The sequence below is a fragment of the Eubalaena glacialis genome, chromosome 3, assembly GCF_028564815.1.
Source record: "Eubalaena glacialis isolate mEubGla1 chromosome 3, mEubGla1.1.hap2.+ XY, whole genome shotgun sequence".
NCBI classification, from domain to species: Eukaryota; Metazoa; Chordata; class Mammalia; order Artiodactyla; family Balaenidae; genus Eubalaena; species Eubalaena glacialis.
This window is the reverse complement of record NC_083718.1, coordinates 165,513,317-165,535,885: the sequence shown is the minus strand read 5'-3', so window position 1 is coordinate 165,535,885 and position 22,569 is coordinate 165,513,317. Positions and strand designations below refer to the sequence as shown.

Sequence of the window (22,569 nt, the reverse complement as noted above, 5' to 3'; positions counted from 1 at the left end):
CTGTTTCTCCCTGACTCCCGCTGAGTGTCCCTAAATCCATCAGTGTGCAAATACCCTCTCCTGAGTGTGCAGCCTTGTGGAAGGCTCCTGGCATGAGCCTGTTTTTTATTAAGACTCTCTGCGTCACCGTAGTTCCCTCATATGTCCCCTAGCAACACTCCCCAAGTGGTTTAAAATTCCCCTAATACTACTGCATACCTATCAGAAGAGCCAAAAGAAAACAATATTGATAATACCAAGTGGCGGTAAGGATGCAAAGCAACTGGGTGCCTCGTAGGTTGTGCGTGGATATGTAAAATGGTGCAGCCACTCACGTTACTGGTTATTATAAGAGCATAGAACTCAGGAAGAGCTAGATGAAGAAGATACATAGGGAAAGTTATGCGGGAAAGGGTGTGGAGCTTCCATGCTTTCTCTCTTTCTCTGGGCGTGCCACTCTCCCCACATCTCCATGTGTCCACCAACCCAGAAGCTCTGGAAATTAGGTCTTTGTGGAAGTCATCAAGTTAAGATGAAGTCATACTGAATTAGGGTGAGCTCCAAATCCAATGACTAGTGTCCTTATAAGAAGAAGAGAGGATACACGGATACACACAGAGAAGGCCATGTGATGGGAGGCAGAGACTGAAGTGATGCCGCTTCGAGCCAAGGATGCCAAGGATTGCCAGCCACACTAGAAGCTAGGAGAGAGGCCTGGAACAGATGCTTCCTCCAAAGGGACCAACTCTGTGGACACCTTGACTTCTGATTTCTGGCTTCCAGAACTGAGAGAGAATAAATTTCTGTGTTTTTAAGCCCCCTAGTTTGTGGTCATTTGTTGTGGCAGCCCTAGGACACTCACACACGTGCCACTTAGGACCCTGGGCAGGGTGCATGCAACTCCCTGCACCTTCCACTGCCAGCCCTGTCCCTGCACCTGTCCTATTCTGATAGGCAGGCTTTACGGTTAGGCCCACCCTGCCCTGCCTGAGCCCACGCTGCATTCCCAGAGACCTGAACTTGACTCTGGCTTCTGACCATGAGTGCCTGGGTCTCCCCAGCATACACTTCACATCACCTAGTTAGGCTTGGGAGCCCTATGGCTGCAAGAACATGCTGATTCGCCCCAACTTCTCTCCAGGTCCTTGTACTTCTACTGCCAAAGCCACCCAAGAAAACTAGTCTCACTCTTGCCACATAGGCAGGACTTGTCCCCAGGGCTCTGTCTGCTGGCTCTCTGCCCACATCTCTGGTGTGTGGGATCCATGGAATTCACCTTCCAGTCTTTTCCCAAAGTGTTGTTTCTCCAACTAGAATCTCCTGATTCCCAATGCTGCTTAATATATGTCAAGACTTTCCCCTCTGCCCTTCAGATAAAAAATTCTTATTATGGGTTCATTAAGCCATTCACGATCTACCTGGTGCTGTCTAATAGTACTTTCTGCAATGATGGAAATGTTCTGTACCTGCACTGTCCAATATGGTAGCCACTAGCCACATGTAGAAGTTGAAATGTGGCTTGTATAACTGAGGAACTAAATTTATACTTTGATTTCATTAATTTTAAATTAAATAATTTAAATTAATTTAACCAATTGATTTTAATTAATTTAAGTTTAAATTTAAATAACCCCATGTGACTGGTGGCTAGTGCATTGGAAAGCGCACATCCAGCCCTGCCTGCTTCTGCAGCTTTACCTCCCATCTTGTTTTCCCCTGGTTCTCTTCCTACTGGCTTCTTTCAGACCCTCCAGTCCATGCTCACCTCAGGACCTTTGCACGGTATTTTTCTCTACCTGGAACTTCCTCCTCTCTGAACTCTTTGTTGAGCTAATGCCTGCTTCTGCTTCAGATTTCCGCTCCAACATCACTTCCACAGAAAAAATCCCCAGATGAAATCAGGCCTCCCTGGTGATGACTCTCACAGCACCAGGTATTTGCAGTCCTAGCACTGATCATGCTTGTGATTTTAGAGGTATTGGGTGATTTCTGCCCCCCCCCTCACTGGCCCATAAGCTCATGAGAGCTGGGCCTGAGCCTGTGTCTTTTCACTACTGTATTCCCCCCACCTAGCATAGTGTCTGGCTCACAGCAGGCCCTCGGTAGAGATTTGGGGACTGAATGAATGGGGTGTTGCTGGTTTAGGAGAGACACCCAGCAAGCGTGTCCTCAGAGCCAGCTGGCTGGGGCACCTGGCACTTTCTAAGAGGGCAAAGCCAGTCACAGACAGTATCTGCTGATGAACCCTGGCCTCTCCAAGCTTAAGAAAACACAGTGCCCCTTGAAAGGTCCTGGACGTAAGCCTGGCAGCCAACGGCCTTAACAACCCACACATCTGAACAGAGGGGAAACGAGTGCTAGTAGATTCATGAGTGCCAGCGGATGGGTCAACTATCAACACCTGTGATTCACAAGCCAGCTTCCTGAGCTGATAGCAACCTCATGGCCTGATGGTGAGGAATGATGCCGTGCCTTCCCCTGGCCTGGAGAACTGGTGATTCCTGAGTCCCAAAAGGCTCCAAGCTGTGCCTCTGTCCTCCAGGAAGGATGGGCGGGTCCTCCCTGCTTCATGGCCACAGGGCCCTAGGGACGGACGCCCCACGGCTGCATCTCCTGTCTCTGGGGGTTCTCTTTCCCCATCCCACAGGACCCTGAAGATGGCATCTGCCCAGAGAGGCCCTGCCCAGCCAAGCCCAAGGAGCTGGGGGCAGGGAGCCCCCTCCCTCCACGGGCTGTGAGGTCCCAGTTGTACGTTCCCATAGCCCCTGTGCTGGTCCTCAATGCCCTTACCACAGATAAATTTTGATCTATGAGTCATTGCTTAATATCTAGCTCCTCTGCTGGTATATAAGCTCTAGGAGGGCAGGGACTACATTTATTTCACTCACTGATGTATCTCCAGGATTAGCACAAAGGCAGGCAAAAAGAAGGGGCTCAGTAAAGTTTGGTTGGAAGACTGAGCGTCAAAGTACCCCCAGGAGTCCTGATCAACACTTACTCCAGCCTAACGGGCTGAGCTCTGGCCTCTGTTTCCCTGTTCAGCACCGCCATTCTTCCTGAGGTCACTCAGACCCCTGCCAGTCTGCTGGGGTCCGGCCCAGCCTGCCTGTCTCTCACCAGCCTCCCTCCAGTGTTTGGACCCTGCACCCTGTGCCCTTGTCCTTGATGGGCACCCTTACTTATGACCTATCAGCGGTCCCTAGCATTCATTGATAGCCCTCACCGGTCCTCATGGCTCTCCTCAGGCAGGTCCTGGTGACATCTTCAGCTCCACAGCATCCTCAGTGGCAGCCCTGGGCGACCTGGCTGCCCTGGGGATGGGGCCACCTCTGCGGTCCATCTGTTTCCTCCACCCCAAGCCTGTCCCGCTCCATCTGGGACTCTGTCCTGCCCCCCAGGTGAGCTCCCAGCATGCCTTGCTTTGAAGTGCCCTGTTCTAGGCTGGGAGAGCGGACTTGGGCAGAGCCTTTCCTGGCCTTGTAAACAGGGGTTGGGTCCAATGCATATAGGCCAGAACCAAGGTCTGTTCCCTGGCTGGGAGGAAGGTGGGACACAGTGAGGTAATGGTGGTGTCTTAGAGACCAGATCTTCCCATCACATCTGCCAGCCTACCTGGAGGCTGGGAGACCAGAGTGCACAGTCTCAAGGCCATGGCTGATGTTGGGCGACATCTTTCCAAGTCTATGTCCTCTTTCATCTGTCCCTCATGTACCATTTTCTGTTACCCGCCAGGGAGCCAGAAATGACCCAGACCCCTTGCCTGGATTTCTCTGAACACTGATGGCCAGCAGGACAGGGAAGGCATTTCCAGAGCTATTCCCACCTCTCACAAGTCTCTAGGACCTTCCTCCAGGGGTTCCTGGGATGGATTAGCAGCAACTCCCCACTGGTTTCTGATGCGCAGGGCCTCTCAGCTCAGGCGCCCGTCTGCCAGCCAGGGAAGCTCTTTCACCTGGCCACACTCCTCTTGCGGAATAGTTACATCTATTCGTACATTCATAGATTACTACCTGCCTGTTTCCTCCACTAGAACGTAAGATCCTGAGGCTCAGGGAAGGGATCCTGACCGTTTAGGTCACACTGTATCCACAGTGCCTAGCATGGGGCTTAACTGAACAAATTGAATGAACAAGTGAATCACTTAATCGGTGGGAGCGTTGGCTGGATCCACCCTCTGAGGTTTAGAAGAGGTCACCCAGCGAGCCCTCCTTCAGCGCCTGGTGCACTGCAATTCTTTTGGGGGGTACCCTGAGTCACAGGTGGTGTCCACTGATGTCCCACCAGCCGGCCAGCGCCACACTTAACAATCAGCACTGTAGCCACCGATAACCTCGGAACAGCCCGTATGTATCTAAAGACATGGGACAGGTGCTAGAAAATTCCTAAGTGCTGACCTAGGGGTCGTCTACGCATGCTTCACACATAGGCTTCCTGAGCTGATGGATGCCCGGCAGTGAGACATGAAGCCCGTGCCTTTCCCAGGCCTGGGAGAATGGCCGGCTCCTGAGTCCCCACAGGGCTGTCTTTCCGGACAGCTCAGCTGGCGTTGCCCGCTTCATGGCACACTATGGGGGATGCATCGCACCTCCATTCGCATCTCTGTAAGATGCCCCCTTCCCCACTCCCTGCCTGTCTACAAGGCTGGCGTCCACCCAGGGTCTGCCCCGGCACGGTCCTACCAGCCCTGCAGGACCCCCGACGAGGGCGGAGACTTCAGCAACCTTGGCGACCCCACCCAGGTCGCTACCCCCATCTAAGCCCTGGATATCTCTGCCTCATTCTTCAAGTCTCAGCTCCAGAGTCACCTCTGCAGGGAAGCCTGAGTCATTTCCCTGTTTTACACTCCCAAAGCCCCCTGTACATATTCCTCCTTGCAGCACCGATCAAAATTTTAATGAAATTTAACTTGGTTGATTCATTGCTTGTTCCCAGAGGGGCAGGAACCACGTTGACCTTGGTTGCTCCTATATCTCCAGTCACCGCCCTGGGTCTGACCCATCATTTGTGCTTGGCTCACTCCTCTCATGCACTAGGTCAGACCCTCTGGCCATGACCAACCTCATGCAGGCACAAGCTGCCAGCATCTCACCTCCTGCCCACCTGGACACCTCTTGACCCCTTCTTTCCTGTCTCTCCTGCCCCGCTTCCCCCATAACTTCCTGTGGACACTGCTGCAGGGCCCTGATTGGCTCCCATGCCTGCCCTGACAAACCCAGAAATGCATGAAAGTCAGGTGCCAGTGGATAAACCTGTTCTCCCTTTTCCCCTCACCCCGAGAGGTGGTCCTGAGACACACTTTGTCAGGCTTTTCTGGGGTGCAGACTTGGATTAGTAGCACTCAGTGGTGACCAGTTCAATGCTGCGTCCTCATGTTGGCTTTCCCTCCCCTCTGCTCCACTTCCGTGCCCTGACTCTCCCCGGCATCACACCCCCTAACCCACTCAGTAGTAGCATCTGAGCCTCCTCAGCCTCTGCCCTCCAGAAGCCCAGGCTGAGATAGGGTTCCATAAAGTTTTGTGGAAAGAATGAAGGAATGATCCTCAGCGGGAGGGCCAGCTTGTTCCCGTTGCTTCCTCCACCCTTGGTTTCCCTCCAATAACCCCCTCACCCCTGCAGCTCTGTTGCTGCCTTGCTCCTTGTCCTTTCTTGCACTGGTTGTCTGGACCCTGACCTCCTGCCAGGCTCTTTCCAGGTCTTTCCCAGGTTAGTCTCTGCTTGCTGGGTCCCGGCAGCTGACAGCCCTGCAGTGAATCTCAATGTAGCCCAAGTCCTTCCTGCATCCCTCACCTGCTTACTTGGTCGTCTTCAGGTAGATCCTAAGCTTCCCCAGAGCTCCTCAGTCATTGCTCTGGGCAACCTGGCTGTCCTGACAAGAGGCTACCTTTTCAGTCCATCTGCTTCCCTGCCCTCACCTGCCCTGTCCCATCCAGGCTTCTGACCTGCCCCAGGTGAGCTCCCAGCATGCCTTGCTTCAAAGTGCACTGGCCAGCCTGAAGGAGGTGGCTTGGCAGAGCCTTTCCTGGCCACCCAAACAGGGATTTGGGGCCCCTCCTAAGACCAACGCATGCTGGCCAGAACTAAGATCTGGTTCTTTGTTGGAAGGCAGGGGACACAGTGCGTGATGGGGTCGGTCACGGCCTTGACACTAGACCCTCTGCTCGCACACCTTGGGTGGGAAGCCCGGTAGTCATGACCCCACAGCCGTGTCTCTGGGGATGGTGTGCAAGTCCACGCGCTCATTCATACATCCTTCATTCATCAACGCCTGCTCTGCGTGCCCAGCCCCACGCCAGGTGCGGGCAGCGCCAGCGCGGTCCAAAGGCACTGTCTGTCCGGAAGAAGAGTCAGGAGGGGAAGTGGGTCCTTGGAGCTGTGCCACCTTCTCTGCTCTGCTCTCAGTGTTACACGGCGACAGAGGGGGACACCTGGGCAGTGCTACTTCTTTCACAGGGGCAGGGAAGACACGCCAGGGCTACCCATGACCACTCCTTGTCTCAGCCATCTTGGTCCAGCCCCCTCCATGACACAGGGAAACCACCTTACGTGCTCTACTGAGATGTAACAACTTCGAGATAAAAGAACGAATGGCTTAAGTCAGAGGGTGGCATGGACATATATACACTACCAAATGTAAAATAGATAGCTAGTGGGAAGCAGCCGCATAGCACACGGAGACCAGCTCCGTGCTTTGTGTCCACCTAGAGGGGTGGGATAGGGAGGGTGGGAGGGAGCCGCAAGAGGGAGGGGATATGGGGATATATGCATACATATAGCTGATTCACTTTGTTATACGGCAGAAACTAACACACCATTGTAAAGCAATTATACGCCAATAAAGATGTTAAAAAAAATCAAAAAAAAAAAAGAATGAATGGCTTCCTGTGGTTTGGAGGGCATTCATGCATCCCCTGGAGGCCAGGCCCCTGCTCCCTCTCCTCCCCCTCTCTGTTCAAAGGCCTGGAAGAGCAGCCAGGACAGGACTCCTTGGCCTCCGAAAAGAAAGCTTGCAAGAGGCCAGGCCAGGGGTGTTCAAGGAGCCCGTGTGGGGCCTGACCCTGTACCCCCAGGAGATCACACTCGTGCCAACTCGTGGATGCTGTTCCATCCTCGTCTCCCTCCACCTCCCCACCTGCTGCTTGAGACCCTGTGTCCATGCCTTCCCAGCAGCCTCTCCTCCTTTGGCCTCCATCACCCATGCTCCCTGGCCCTCCTCCCTCCTCTCTGGCCTTGCGGGCTCGGGCATCTTGTTGAGGCCTCCTTTTCATCCCCTCCTCACACTTCCATGCCATTCAGGGTCCCACCCCAGGTCCTCCTCTCTTCTCTCCCCAGCAATCCCCGCCTCTGTTTCTGTCTGTGTCCCAAGGTTCCCCCGAGGCTGTGTTCGTGACTCCAAACCTCCACCTCCAGCCCTGCCACCTCTTCTGAGTGCCCAGCCATACGGCAGCCACCTCCTGAGACCCCAATCCCAACATGATGTCTGAACCTCTACCAAATCCTGTGGGGATGACCTCACCACCTCCCCAGCCATCCAAGCTAGAATTTCACAACTCGTCCTTGATTCCTCCCTCCCTTCACCTTGCCTCCTTCATGCCGCCAATCATCAACCTCATCAATTCTACCTTCATGTCTCCATCCTATGCCACCTACTTTCCTCCTTTCTGACCACAACCCTCGGAGGCCACCATGCTCTCCTCCACCCAGGTCCCAGTGTTGGCCTCCAGACTGGCTCCAGTTTAGCCCGGCAGCACTAGTCCCAATTTGACGTCACCCCCTTGCTCTACATCTTTCAGCTGTGCCTTGTAGCTCACAGGATTAAAACCAAATTCCTCACTTTAGCACCCAAGGCTTTTCAAGGCTTGTCTCTTGCCTCCTTCTCCGGCAGCAGTGTGCCCTCTTGGCTTCAGGCTTTCCATACTTAGGGCTCTGTCTCCATAATCCCTAGCAGGATCCCAGGCACGTGGTGCCAGAACAGAAGCTCTTGATGGTAGGTGTCAGGAAAGGCCCCCAGTGTAGAAAGGGGGTGATGCCTTGAGTGTGCCTCAATCCCCCGTGAGCCTGATCAATATGAGCCAGTTCCCTGAGGCTCCGATTTGGATTCAGAGGAGCAAGGACTAGATCCCAGGTCACTGTGGCCCACCTGGGTGACCACGTCTGAGGGGCCAACTCCCCTACTGCCATCACGGCCACCCATGTACATACTTTAGACAGGAGGAAATGGTGAGGAGAAGGATAGCTCCCGTGTGCTGAGCATTTTGTGCTGTAGCTCATTAAATCTTCCCAAGAACCCTAGGCAGAAGGCTTTTAAAATTATTCCCATTTCCTAGAGGTGGAAATAGAGGCCAGAGAGGATGAATAGCTTTCCAAATTATTCCCATTTCCTAGAGGTGGAAATAGAGGCCAGAGAGGTTGAATAGCTTTCCCACTGTCAGCTAAAATGTGCTAGACCTTGAATTTGAACCCATCTCTATTGAATTCTCAAGTCATTAAAATACAAGGGGGTAATTTAAGGCATGGACAAGAGTAGGAGACTTTCAGGGGAGGGAGAGTGAGAGAGTGCAGGCAGTAAAGATGGAGAGAGTGACGATCTGGGAGAGAGATGGGGTGATGGATAGAGAAATCACTGCTCTGTCCAATCACCTTTTTTGCTCCCATCGTTGGAGGCAACTTCGGGGAAGGCAAGTATGTGAGCAGGAGAGGGACACACCCTCTAGGTACCCTATCTTCCCCCATAACCCTGGCTCCTTGGAAGACCTGTGGCATGGGACAGAGAAGAGCAGAGTGTCAGGGAAGGACTTAAGCCCTGTTGGTCAGAGGCTCCATCCAGGGCCTCCAAATGGGCCTCGGGGAGCAGATTCTTGCAAAGGTGGGCATTCATCATTTTTACATCTACGTTCAAATCCCTAATAAGGAAGTAATAATATTGCCAAGATTTTACCACGCTTTCTATGAGCTAGTGAGAAGACTAATTATCTGACGACACTAATAAATGGTTATGATGTTATTAAAAATGGCACCAAGCTAGGATTAATAGGCTCATCAGTTGTAGGGAATCAGGTTTAACAAGGTACCCGCATGTGCCGTCAGGGCCCATGGTCTTGATGGATACTGGGTTGCATGGAGGCCATGGATGAGACCCCCTCTTTTCTCCAGCTGAGGGTCAGCTTAGGAAGGTCTGGCTGCTGCTGGATTTTCTAATCCACCCCTTTGCAAATGGCTCTGCAGAGCTCTCGGGCTCATGGGGATGCTGTGGGTGGCAAGACTGGCATCAGCCTCGTTCACTTCTGCATGTGGCCTCCACGGTCCATGGGATCCCCTCTTCCTCCCCAGCCCAGCTCACCTCTGCAAGCGACAGGCTCAGAACCTACCCGGAGCTCCATGCTCCAGAGCCCCACTCATGAAGCTCGGAGGGAGGGGGGAGCTGATAAATGGAGATGCCTGTGGGGCTTGCTGTCTAATTTCCATAATAATTACAGTTATTACCAATAATGGTGACAACCCCACTCCCTCCCATTTAGACTGAATTCCGCCATCTAGGAGCTGTTTCCCCACCAGTTGTCGCCTCTGACAACAAGCAGGGAAGAACACAGGGCAGGTATCATTATTCTCACTGTTGAGTTAGGAAATGAGCTCAGGGAGAAAAAGGGACTTTCTGAAGCCCCCTCCCCAGCCTCAAAGGAATAGCCGTAATGATAAAAATAAAAGCAATAAAAGCAAGTACTGACGCGGTGCTAACTATGTAGTACACATATGTGAACTTAGTCCTCACAACAGCCTGTGGGGGAGGGGGCTATTATTATCATTCCCATTTTACAGCTGAGGAAACTGAGGCACAGAGAGGTTAAGAAACTTGTCCAGGAGCACACAGCTAGTAAGTGGGAGAGTGGGAATCAAACCCAGCCCAAGTTCATGCTCTTTACCATTAGCCTCCGCCGCCAGCCTTCCCTGGGAGACCCACTTCCTAGGGCCGAGGAAATGACTCCACCAGTGAGGCTCTGCTTGAGCCTTCTTGCTCTGAGCTCCAGCCTCCTTCCCTTCCCAGCTCCCCTCTGACAGGCGCAGGAGGGCTAACACAAGAAGGCCCTGATGCTGCCTGCCTGCACTTGGAGAGGCGAAGTGATAATAATCCTTTTGGCTAAGGCTTTTCAGGTTGTAAAGACTTACTATATGAACCTTCCCTGCCCTCGGTCCTGGGGTCAGATGGCTTTCTGCAGAGGTCGGAGACCAAGGCTTCAGAAACGGAGAGCCTCCAAAGATTCTTTGAGTCCCAGCTCCACTGCTTACTAGCTGGGAGCCTTCACCTCTCTCTGCCTCAGCTTCCTTGTCTGTTAAATGGGCGGTAATAACAGTACCTACTTCACTGGGTTGTTGTAAGGATAAACGAGAGAAGGAATATGAGGGGTCTGGTGGTACAGATCCATTGCATTCGTTAACAGGTATTTGATAGAAAACGCTTCTGGAAAGTTGAAGGCCCTGAGCTGGAAGGCAGGCAATGTTTAGTCTGTGCTGGGTGAGCCTGTACCAATGGCTCCTTTGTCTCCATCTCTCCTTCCCCCAGGGCTGCTGTCTGCCAGGACGCCCCACCCTGACGTGCACAGAGGACTTGGCCAAGCCTCCTGGGAGATCCTTGGTCCCTTGTGCTCCCACCTCACTTACATGGTCAATGAGCTCCTTGATCATGCCGTTCCACTGGCCCTTGTCATCCTGTGCCCCATATTTCCCGTCCTCCACCAGCCGGATCTCGTAGGAGAAGCCCAGGATGTGGGCCAGTTCCTTGAGCAGGTCGATGCAGTAGCCCTCGAACCGGTCATTCCCGAACAGGGTCCTGTCGGACTTCCGGAACATGACAAAGGGCTCCTCCTGCGGGGACAGATGGGAGAGGGGCAGACAAAGGCTGAGTGGGTGGGGCGGGTCCAGCTGGGGCCAGAGAGCTTGGGCCACGTCCTCTGCAAGGGTGTTCTAAGCCATCTTTAGTGGGGGCTCAGAAGAAGGGCCTGCTAAGTCAGGAGAGGGAAAGCCTACTTCCTGAGAGCCAACTTTGTGCCTCACAGATGGCCACCTACTGACGTGCACACAGCACTTAGTAGGTCCTTATTGATTTGATCGTCCAATGATCACAGAGCTGGAAACTAGTGGAACTGGGATTTGAACTCAAGACTGTGATTCTGAATCCCACGCTCTGTCTGTTGCACCATCAACACAGGCCAGTGGTCCCCAAAGTGTGGTCCCCAGACCAGCAGCATCACCCGGGAACTTGTCAGAAATGCACATTCTCGGGCCCCACCCAGACATACTGAACCAGAAACTCTGGGGGGGTGGTGGTGCTGGCAATGTATGCTATAAGAAGCCCTCCAGGGGATTCTGATGTCTGCTCCAGCGTGAGCACACTGATGCAGAAGGCCCTTCATTGTTTCTTCCCTGACTGCTCCCCAGCTCCTGTCTAACAGATGAGATCTCCCTGCTCCCTGACACCTTTCTCTCTTTCCAAGGATCTAGTCCCCAGCGTTGGGATCTGCCAGTGAGTGATCTCTGATAACTATGATAGTTTGCATTTGTATGTGGACGTGCCAGGCGCCAGCAAATCAGCAGACGAGATGGTGCCCGTGGGGGTCCAGTGCAGAGCCCAGCAGAGCAGGAGGGCTCAGTGGACAGTAGCCGGTATTGCCTCCTTTAGCCTGAGTTTCAGCCTTCTGGGGGTAGATACGAGTAACTCCATTCTGTAGATGTACAGAGTGAATCCGCGAGGATAACGTAACTCGTGGGAGGTCACTCAGCTGCCATAGAGAGAGGATTTGACTCAAGTCGGTGTGGTCCCAGAGCAGGAGCTCTTAACCACCTCACTGTGCCAGAGGCCCTGAGTCACATGGTGCCTCTCCCTAGTGGGCAGGGGGTCCTCAGAAGGTGGCTTGTGGGTCCAGAGCATAGGTGACAGCTGTCCCACATCAGGTTCCCTCCTTCTCAGGTGATAGGGAGCCAGTGAAGGGCTTTGAAAGGGCATGACTGTCTGATTTCTCATTTAGAAATAAACCCCTGGCAACCGTGCAAAGAATAACTGGGAGTAGAGGCAGGAAAACCTTGGAAGGAAGCTACTGGCCTCACCCAGTATGAGATACACAGAGAAAGGAACGGAGGTAGATGGGTTGAACTTTCAGCAAACTCATCATTTACAGAGTTCCTACTATGCACCAGGCATTGATTTAAACTCTTTTTCACAGAGTGAAAAAGGCTCACAAGCTTTCAAGATAGGTGACATTACTGTATGCTAACACATATATATGGAATCTAAAAAAAAAAACAAAACTGGTTATGAAGAACCTAGGGGCAGGACAGGAATAAAGATGCAGACGTAGAGAATGGACTTGAGAACACGGGGAGGGGGAAGGGTAAGCTGGGACGAAGTGAGAGAGTGGCATGGACTTATATATACACTACCAAATGTAAAACAGATAGCTAGTGGGAAGCAGCCGTATAGCACAGGGAGATCAGCTCGGTGCTTTGTGACCACCTAAAAGGGTGGGATAGGGAGGGTGGGATAGGGAGGGTGGGAGGGAGACATGAGGATATATGTAAATGTATAGCTGATTCACTATGTTATAAAGCAGAAACTAACACATCATTGTAAAGCAATTATACTCCAATAAAGATGTTAAAAAAAAAAAAGATAGGTGACATTATCCCCATTTGATAAATGAGAGAACTGAGGCTCAGAGAAGGTCAGTAAGTTGCCCAAGGTCACACGAAAGTTGAATTGTAGTCTGATGGAGTTCAGGTCCAGTCCTTCCTGCCTGTAGCTCCTTGGCCTCTTTCTGGGCCTTAACCTTCCCCCAAGCCACCTCGGCACCCTCTCGTGAAGGAATGCCTCAAGCCTTCAGCTGATGGGTGAAAACCATTAGCTGACAGAATCCACCTATGGGGGGAAGCTCATGTCCACATGCCCATAAGAAGAGCACACACCTTATCTGGAGGTGCATCATTCTCTCAAGTGCTGGGGCCATTCCTTTGACACTGTGGGCCGCTGAGCAGTGAAGGGCCCTCACCAGGGGTCCTCAGGCACAGAAACCCACCGGCAGCCTCTTGCCAGGCTCCTGCTGCAGAGGGCGGGCTAGATTCTCTGGCCCTGGTTCCCCGGCAATGCTACCTCTCAAAATCCCATCCCATGACTGATTCATTCTAGGTTTTCAGCAGTCCTTTGGGATGCTGCAGAGAAAGGGCAAGGGAGCGTCTGAATCCCCAAGGGGTTCTGAGAAAACCACCTCTCAGTCTAATTGGGTGAAAAGCTGGGTCCTTTGGCTAGACTCCATGCTAAATCTCAGTGCCTCCCATCCCCAACTCCAACCAAGAAGCTCACAAGTTTGGAGAAAAGAGCTGAGGAGGTGCCGGGGAAGGGGCTGAGACTACATGGAGGGAAGGGAACTTAGGCTATTGTGGACCCTGCCTTTGTGCAAATTAATCTCTGGGATGGTGCTGCCCTGAACCGTGGCACAGGGCCTGGTGAGAGGGCCTGGATGAGGTTTCAGTCCCATCTTAACTATTAGGTCAGATGCTCTTGTGCAGTGAACGAGCTGTACCACGGCACCTGGTAGCCCTGATGTTAGCTCAAGGAAAGAATTAAAGAGAAGGTACGGGCTTCCCTGGTGGTGCAGTGGTTGAGAATCTGCCTGCTAATGCAGGGGACATGGGTTCGAGCCCTGGTCTGGGAAGATCCCACATGCCATGGAACAACTAGGCCCATGAGCCACAACTACTGAGCCTGTGCATCTGGAGCCTGTGCTCCGCAACAAGAGAGGCCACAATAGTGAGAGGCCCGCGCACCGCGATGAAGAGTGGCCCCCACTTGCTGCAACTAGAGAAAGCCCTCACACAGAAACGAAGACCCAACACAGCCAAAAATAAATAAATAAAAATAAATTAAAAAAAAAAAAAGAAAAAACACAGTTCGAGTACTTTCTTTAAAAAAAAAAAAAAGAGAAGGTACCTACTTTGCCAGGGGAATCACCAACCACATATAGATTCCTAAGCAAAATCGACCTCTTTCTGTAAAATGAGGATAATAATAGAATCTACCTTACAGGATTGTTGTCAGGATATGATGGGTCAATCTGTGAAAAGCACTTAGTGCCTGGCAAATGTAAACTGCAGTATTATTATTATTATATTATTAATATCATTATCATCTTTCTGTGCACGGGGTGGCCTGTTATTGCAGTGACCTCTCTAGCCTAGAGACCATGCCCAATGTCACCAAAGGTTAAAAATCATAGCTAGCAGCGGAAAGCTATTTCAGGAAAGGTCCCTGAGATAGCTCACTTCCTGACCCTCTCTCCGAGACCCTGCCAGGCCGTATCCTCTAAAATTAGCACTTCATTTGTGAAGCCACCCCAGCCCCAGAATCTATACATCTTCATATAAATATGCTGCCTTTGGAGCAGCTGTAAAATGCCATTAATTTCAGGAAGTGCTTTGCGGATGGCATACATATTTAACAGCCAAAGCCCAGAGCATTAAAATGGTGCTTGCCTTAGTAATGTGTCTCTAGACCTGCAACATTTCCTAGGGGGTAATTCTGAACTCCGCCAACTACTTATTCATGGACTATTTCACAATTTATTACTGGAACTGTCCAGACAGCCAATTCACAAGCTCTCTCGGCTGCTAATCGATTGCTCAGTGAAGGTGCCCTCAATTTCATAACTTTGCGCTCTCCTATTGCTCTGGGAGAACAGCCGTAGGAATGGGGGTAACATTTCTCTGCAACAAGTCGCAGGAAACAAGGGTCCAGAAAAATAACCTTTTCCTACTTTTCATTGCTAGGGCTCTTAGTCTAGTTTCTTAGTCTAGTTTCACCAGCGTGAGAGCCGAGTGACAGGACCTGTGGAGTTGGAAGAGGGTGTCTTGGGGGGGTGGGGAAAGCCAAGGATTAGCTACCTAAGAGCTCTGTTCCCAAGCCCCTTCTGGCTTAGGCCATCTCAACACACACCTGCACAGCCATGCGCTGTGTATGCACACAATGCCACCGGCACGAATACACCGCATTCTCGGATGTTCTGACCTGCTCAGACACAGAAGCCAAGGACCCTGGCCCCCAGGCCTCAGCTTCTGCCAGTTAGAACCAGGACAGAGCATTAGGAGTCCGGTCCTCCCAGCAGGTGCAGCCTAGAGTGGTTCCTGGCCTGGGATGGGTCTCCCAGCCCACATCCTGGTCTCCCCAGCTTCCCCTCTCTTGTGCCAGGTGTGCAGGTCCGGCTTGCCTGGCAGTTGCGCCTAAATGGGTTACAATGCACACATGGCACAAACACACCCAACGGTGCATGTCCAGACACCTGTGTGTAGCCAATCCCACACCTGCACAGGTACCCACACGTGTGCCGACACCACTGCTCACTTCAGCAGCCCCAAGAACCCTGAACCTTCCAAAGCAGGGCCCCCAGGAGTGAGTTGAGTGTGTTTTCTTGGTGTGTGAGCAGAGCTTTGGGCAGATGAATTTTTCACGAGCTCATGGAAGAGCGGAACCTGAGCAGAAGCTGGGGCCTGGCGGGGCGAGGGTGGGGAGCGCAGGCTTCCAGCCTCTTGCTGCTGCTGCTGCTTCAGCCTCAGGAAGGGGGAAGAGCCCGTGGCTCTGAGGGGTCAGAGAGGGCGAGGTCCGGGCTCTGTCCATCTGTCTGTCCAGGGTAATGCGACCTTAGCACCTAACCCCGGGATTCAGGATGGAGGAGGATAGAGGGGGCTTTGGGGGCAGCCCCCATATCTCCCTGTGTTCTCTGCCACATCCAGATTCCAGGGACCAGAAGAGGAGGAGAGACTCCCTCATCAGGGTCTCAGGTCCAGCCCTGTTCTCCAGGGCAAAGCTGGTGGACGTTCTTGTACCCAGGCTTGGTACCTGCCTGTCACTCAAAGCACTGTTGCCCTGACAACACACTTCCTGAGAGGCAGGGGCCAGTGCTCTCCGTGGGAGGCGCTGGCTCTGCTTTCAGGCTGCCAAGCTTGGGGTTGGGTTTTCAGCCAGAGCGTCTGGGCTGGGCCGGGCTGGACACTCCCCACAACTGGTGCTGCTGTCCCCAAAAGCCCAAGCTGAGAGCACTGTACCCCGACCAACCCCGCCCAGGGCTCTGGGACATGCAGACCATGCTGAGACTTTCAGGAGACTCCGAGGACATTTTCAGCTGGACACAGAGAGTTTCTTGGAGACCAGTGTAAAGGCTGTGTGTCACATCCTCTGTCCCCGCTCTGCCTCCGGGAAAGACTGGGCTTCTCTCAGGGAAGAAGTAGACCCGACCTTCCATGGTCTCTGGACAGTGGGGCTGGATCATGGGTCACTCCCAGACCATGCGAGTATCTGACCCTGCATAATGGGGTTAGGATGGTGGGACATCTGCTTCAAGTGGGTCAGCAGCCATGTCAGAGTTCAAGGCAAAGGAGTCCAGAGGTAGGGGATTATCACAATGTCAGGGCCAAGGGCTCAGACCTTGAGATGGTGGTTGGGATGTGGAGCTTTGTGTATCAGCAGGAGATTAGAGCTATGAGGGGCTCAGGAGGTCACAAACCCTAGTGCTTGCAGGGACCAGTCAGGAAGCACCTGTATGAGAAGCAGCCAAGAGTAAGCAGTATGGAATGGTGGGGTCTGTGGTGAGCCAGGGAATGCCCACCAGGCCTTAAAGACATTCAGATCCAAGCTCAGCGTTTATAATGCACCCTGACAGAGATGAGCTCTGTGACCACGGTCAGGGGTCAATCTTCAGTGAAGTTCAGGGCCCTGGTTGTGGACGGAAGCAGAGGTTTTCTCTAGAACTCTCGTTCTGCTTATTTAAAACCCGAGCTTACTGGGGACTGGATTTATAATCAATAATAACAACAGCAGCCATTACTTAGATAGCACACACTCTGTGCCATTTATTTTTATTAATCATTCATCCTCCCAACTCCATGAAGTAAGGACAATTATTATCACCTCTCTTTCGCAGATGGGGAACAGAGACACCAAACGACTAAGCAGTTTTCTAGGGTCGTACAGCTAGTGAACAGTAAAGCCAGGACTCAGACCCAAAGGTTTGAGTCTCTTAACCATCACAGTCTGGCCCCTGTGTCCTGGTCACACTTGCATGTCGCCAAGAGCTGCTGGGCTCATGTTTGCCCGGATGAAGGGCAGGGGGACCGATGGAGCTGCATCCAGGCTGCCAGCCAAGGGGGCTTCTCTCCTTCCTTGGGGTGCTGAGAGCCAGCTGGACGATGTGGGCGGGACCCTCAGTGAGCAACTGAGTGCAGCAGGTCGGGACCTTTGCAAGAAGCTTCCAGTATTGCCCAAGAAACTGTGAGAAGAGCACAGGATATCTGCGGGATTCTACCTCTGCAGGTGTAGATAAATCCCCTGCGGCTTTGCAGAAGGGTCTTGTGCCCTTTAAACCAGGCTGCTGTCACTTTAATAAAATTTAACCCTGTGGTCACTGAAGGTGTGTGTATTTTGCATCCTTTTGGTATATTATCTTTAGCTCCCCTCTTACCTAGAGTATTGTTTTGTGGCTGAATCATCTCAGCTCATTTAATCATCTCTCCTAATCTCTCTGAGCACATCCGTTTTACCTTTTTTTAATCTTGTCTTCTGAAAAGTGTTTTATTTATATCTCACATTTTATGTGGCTCTGCTTTTAATCTTTTACCACCGTTTTATTATTTTATTTTTACCCTTTTATATTTTAGCTTTGTCACACTTTTATCCTTTTGCTTTCTGACATTTTGGTTTTACATTTTTCACTTTCTCTAGCCAGAGCTGTTAATTATTTATTTTATTTTTTTGTCTCTCTTGGTAGCTTTCCTTTTAATCTCATTCCTTATTTTCATTTTTCTCTTTATTATTCTCCTTTTAACCTTTATTTTGTTCTCTTTCAACTTTCCTTTTATCTTTTCTATTCTTATCCACATTAATATTCCTTTCATTGCTCATCACACTTCATTCTAATCCCTTTGCTCTTTTCATGTCTTTTTATTTTTAATCTTTATTTTTTGCTTTATTCTTTTTCATTTATTTTTTATTATATGTTATAGGTGTACAATCTAGTGATTCACAATTTTTAAAGGTTATACTCCATTTATAGTTTTTATAAAATATTGGCTATATCCCCCATGTCGTATACTATATCCTTATTGCTTATTCTAGTTTTCATCTTTACATTTTTTGTTTTTACAATTTTTTTCCCCTGTTCCTGATGAGATCTTTTGACCTACTGGTTTTATAGCTTGACATTTATATTTGTTTAGTTAACAAAATATCAATCAGGCAGGCAGGATGTATGGTTTTGGGGAAGATGCCAGTGGGGGTCTCACTCCCGAAAGGTGGGTGTGGGGAGGTGTCTCCCCAGCCATCTCCTTCTGGCTCTATCAACAGCATGTTCAGAATTGCTAGGTCTCCATCAGCTTTAACGTGGATCTTCTTAATAGTCATAAGCCTGGAGACTGGGGATGACACCCATAGGCTACAGTTGCTCCCTGGAAGCTGATGGTGCCCCTGGAGTCTGCTGCTCCCTGGATTCTTGGGAGGGTGGGGTTTAGCTATTACATCTCTTCTTCCTCCATGGTGTCCGCCACCCAGCCACTGAGCATATACCTGGCACTAGAGGGAGGGCATAGGACCGTCCAGCAGGGCCTGGCCAAACCAGGTTGAGCTCCCTTTTTTAGTATAGAGTGACCTCAGCACATGGTCCTGACAATCATATTTGCTTCATTATAAGGAGAAGCTGACCAGGGCCAAAATTGTCCTCGAAGGGCCTTTGGTCAGAATCCACCGGGCTGTGATCAGGCTGCCTCCCCACTACACGGCCCAGCTTGGGCCCCAAGAGCAGTGCTACGTCTCTGAGAGGGTGAGTCCTGAGCCTCCGGACACCCTGGAGGCCTTCCAGGCGGGGCTGGTGCACGTGGAGTGGGCACAGCGCTGGCCAAAGGAGGCCAGCAGCCTGGGTGTCCTTCTGTTCACCCTGAGTTTCAAGACTCACAGAGCCTGGGAGACCCCAAAAGCCATTCCTTGGGTTGAAATGGTCAGAAGAAGGAAGCACTATTCAGTCCTGGGCAGTGGAGGGAGGGTGGCAGGGAGAATGGTCACAGCCGTGGCCAAGAGCACTCGGGACAGGACACTGTGGGCGGTGGCACGTGTGTGGGCTCCCAGCACCCGCCAGGCTGGGGGGACCAGTGGGAAGGGCCTTTCCCCTGGGAACTGGGGTGGAAGAGGCGGACCCCAAGTCCTGGTGCAGAAGGCAGGTTACCCCTCCTTCCTTCTACCCATCACAGCTCCTATCAGGCATCAGGGGCTCGGGGACTGGGTGGGAGTGAGATGCAAACACACAGGCTTCTGCAGCAGGGCTGGCCACGCAGGTCCCAGACAGGCAGGAGGGTTGGCCTGCTCTGCCTTTGGGAAGAGGCCGCTCACAGTCACCTCCTGGGGTCTCTGGCCTGTGGCCACGAGCAGCATTGTTGTCTCCCAACTGCTCTCTGGGGGCTTTCTGAGGGACCCTCAATGTTTCCACCTTCCTCCCCCATCTTCCAGCCTCCCAACAGCCTCATAAGAGATGCATGGCCTCTGCTGGGTGGGGTGATGGAGGGGTCTTTCCAGCCCCGACGGCCAGCCCGCCCCCAGCTCACAGCCCCTCCTGCAGGGCTGCAGCTCTTACCAGCACAGTGGTGACAATGAGGGACCTGTTTGTCAGAGAGTCGGTGACGTTAGGGCCTCGGCCTTTGGCAACCTCCGTGATGTTGAGCCCCTCGGGAGGACTCCACACCCCAACCTGGATGGACAGACAGATGGAGAACAGGAGGCTGAGTCTGCGGTCTCTCCATCCTTTCTCCACGCCAGCATGCTCCTCGTCTCCTTCCCATCCTTCATGAGTATCGTCATCGCTAATGTGTTTCGAGCCAACATTTCTGGCAACCCTGCTGCCTCCCTCCTTCCCAGAGGAAGCCCACAAGGTGTTCCGTCTCCTGAATTCTGCCACCTCCCCATTTGCTGGCAAACCCGTCACAGCTGGAAGGGAAAATGCAGAGGGAGAAAATGAACATAAAGACGGCCCAGGGAGCCCAGCGGAAGCCAGCCTGGGGTGGAGCAGATGCCATGAGGAAGTCAGTTAGGGTTAGGGCCAGGTCCTGCCCTGGGACAGAGTCACCCTGAGCCTGGGGGGGCCTTCCGCCTCCTGGGGAAGACCTGGGTGCCCAGCTGCTCACTGGGTCTCAGCGTGTGCCAGCTCTGGGGCCAGATGCCCTCCAAAGCCCAGGACAGGGCCTGGAGCGAGGGAGATGTTTCCTAGGCATCTGTGGAAGGACAACGAGATGTGTCACGTGCAGGAAGGCAGGTGTAGCAGGACGCTGGTCTTTGCAGCTATTTTGGGGCAGAATAGAGTGGAAAACCCTCACTGGGGGCACTGGATGCCACTCGGTTAGAAGGCAGTTTGCTTTGTGGTTTTACACGTAACTAAAGGTGGCAGACACTCTGGCCGAGGTGGCATAATCTCTGTCCCCATGGTGCCCTTGTGGATACGAGGCCTGGGGCTGGAGGGAAGCAAGGGAAGATCAAGTTTACAAATCGTTCTAAAGCCCTGGGCCTCTTGAAGATCCTTTGGGACCCAACTCTGCCCAGCTCTGCGTCCATCTCAGTTCCTCTCTCTCAAGGAAGGTTCTGGCCTGCCCATTCTGTCCTTGTCCCAGTTGGGGTGGGGTACTCAGGAAACTTAATCAATTAAACAGGGAGGCCGAATGCAAACATCCCATTAAGAGAGCTATGCAAAGCAGATAGCAGAGAGACGTGTAATTATGCTTGCGTAATTCTGCCTTAATCCCCCCAAAGCCACCGGCTGGAGCTGGCTGGATCAGTTATGACCCGGCTTAGCAAACAGAAGTGATGAGAGAGAAGTGATGAGAGGCAGAGCAGCTGTGTTTGGGGGCTCAGCACCCTCTCCGGGCAGCATCTCTGTCTATGCAGACCCCGCCCCCAGAGCCAAGAGGAGAGCAGACAAGCAGACAGCGTCAAAGAGGCTCTTCTCTCAAGGGGGCTGAGCTCAGAGCCCAGCCCAGCACGAGGGACCCTAGCGGCGGGCCTGGGTGCAGGAGGCGCTCAACAGACAGCTGGCTGGCGACCAAGTGACCAGCGGGAGCCCTCACCCCAGCAAGCATCTATTGAGATCCAACTGCAGGACCTGCTGGACAGCAGGTGCCGTGGGGTTGCGAGAAGAGTTAAGACTGAGGAGGACCCAGTCTTCAGAGGCTCGCTGCCCTCAATCTGGTCACCTGTGTCTAGGTATAGTAAAGAGTTTTTCTCGAGTACTAGCTGTGGTTGATTTGTGTGGTTGCCGGAGGGCTGGTGGGAGCTGCGGGTAGGCTCAGATGGCAAGAGTGCTCTGATGGGCAATTACTGATGCCTGCCACAGGCGCAGGAGTGGGAGGTGGTGGCATACCTGCCATCTAATTGCCATCCTTAGAATTTTAGGCTATCCCCAGAGATGGAGAGCTGAGAGAGCAAGACTGAGACGGCGACTTGAGTGACAGCTATTGTAGTAGTCCTGCCAGAGGAGGAAGGGAGCTCCCTGGCACTGCAGGAGTTTAAATGGGAGCTGGCAGAGTGCTCGATAAGCTATAATTTGAATAGGGTTGGACCAACGGGCCGCGATCATCTTAGCAGCAGAGGGCACAGCACCTGTCCTTAGGGGACTGATGCTGTATGTGGCTGAAAGAGTTGCAGAAGAGTGGTTGCCCTGGCCACCCGGCCCCAGCACAGTGACCCCATGTGTCCGTGGGAAACTCAGGATTGAATGAAGTCACCTCGGCCACAAAGTGCAACACAGGCAGAGCCAGGTCCATGCCTGTGGGAATGAACCAAGGAAACAGGCTACTCCTGCAACTGGGGAGCTCGCAAGGGCAAAGGCCTGGAGGTGCAGGAGGGAGTGGGGATGACTGGGCCATGGGGAATGTTTGTGGGTGGGGCAGTGGAGACTAGGCCTGGAGAGGCAACCGGGGCATTTCCTGGAGAGCCTTCAAGGCCAGGTGAGGGACTGATACTGAATGCCTTGGCATTGGGGCGCCATGCTCAGTCCCAGGGCAGGATAGAGTTTCATCTGTGTGTACACTCAGGATGGCTGGAGGGCCCGGGAGTGGAGGCGGGAAGCCAGGTTGGGGTGTTAAAATAATCCAAGGAAGAGGCCCGGACCAGAGAGGGCAGAAGAGGAGAGGAGAGGAATCAAGGGTTCCTGAAGGATCACAGGCATCAGGGGTGGCCACTTCACTTCTGGCCTCTTTGCATTTTAGACACCTCCCTCTCCCAGGGTTGGAGAGGTGCCCTGGTGGCTCCCAGAGACCAGCCTGCTGTGGGAGAGGGTGTGGCTGAGCCCCTAGCTCCGAGGTCCCAGGGGATGCTGAGAATCAGGGGCTAATGTGAAATTCCCTTCTCAGGTCAGCAACCTGACTTTGTCAGAATATGCTGAAGGTTCCCAGGGATCAGAATCGGCCCCATTACAAACATTTCTATGGTAGCCAGATGGGAGGCCCAGCCCCGTGGGCTTGCTTTCCGCGTTGAAATTCCCCGGAATCGCAGAGGCCTTAGAAGCATACAGTGGGGAGTTCAGAATC

The 22,569-nt window shown here is 52.6% G+C and overlaps 1 protein-coding gene across 1 annotated transcript in view; it reads right to left on the bottom strand.

Moving 5' to 3' along the window:
* Positions 1-22,569, bottom strand: part of GRIK3 (glutamate ionotropic receptor kainate type subunit 3) — a 231,769-nt gene that overhangs the window by 27,184 nt on the left and 182,016 nt on the right. Inside the window, exons 9-10 of the mRNA XM_061186776.1 lie at positions 19,629-19,742; positions 10,633-10,836 (exon numbers count right to left, since the gene is read on the bottom strand). Coding sequence (XP_061042759.1) covers positions 10,633-10,836; positions 19,629-19,742 — 318 coding nt within the window. The remainder of the gene's footprint in view (positions 1-10,632; positions 10,837-19,628; positions 19,743-22,569) is intronic.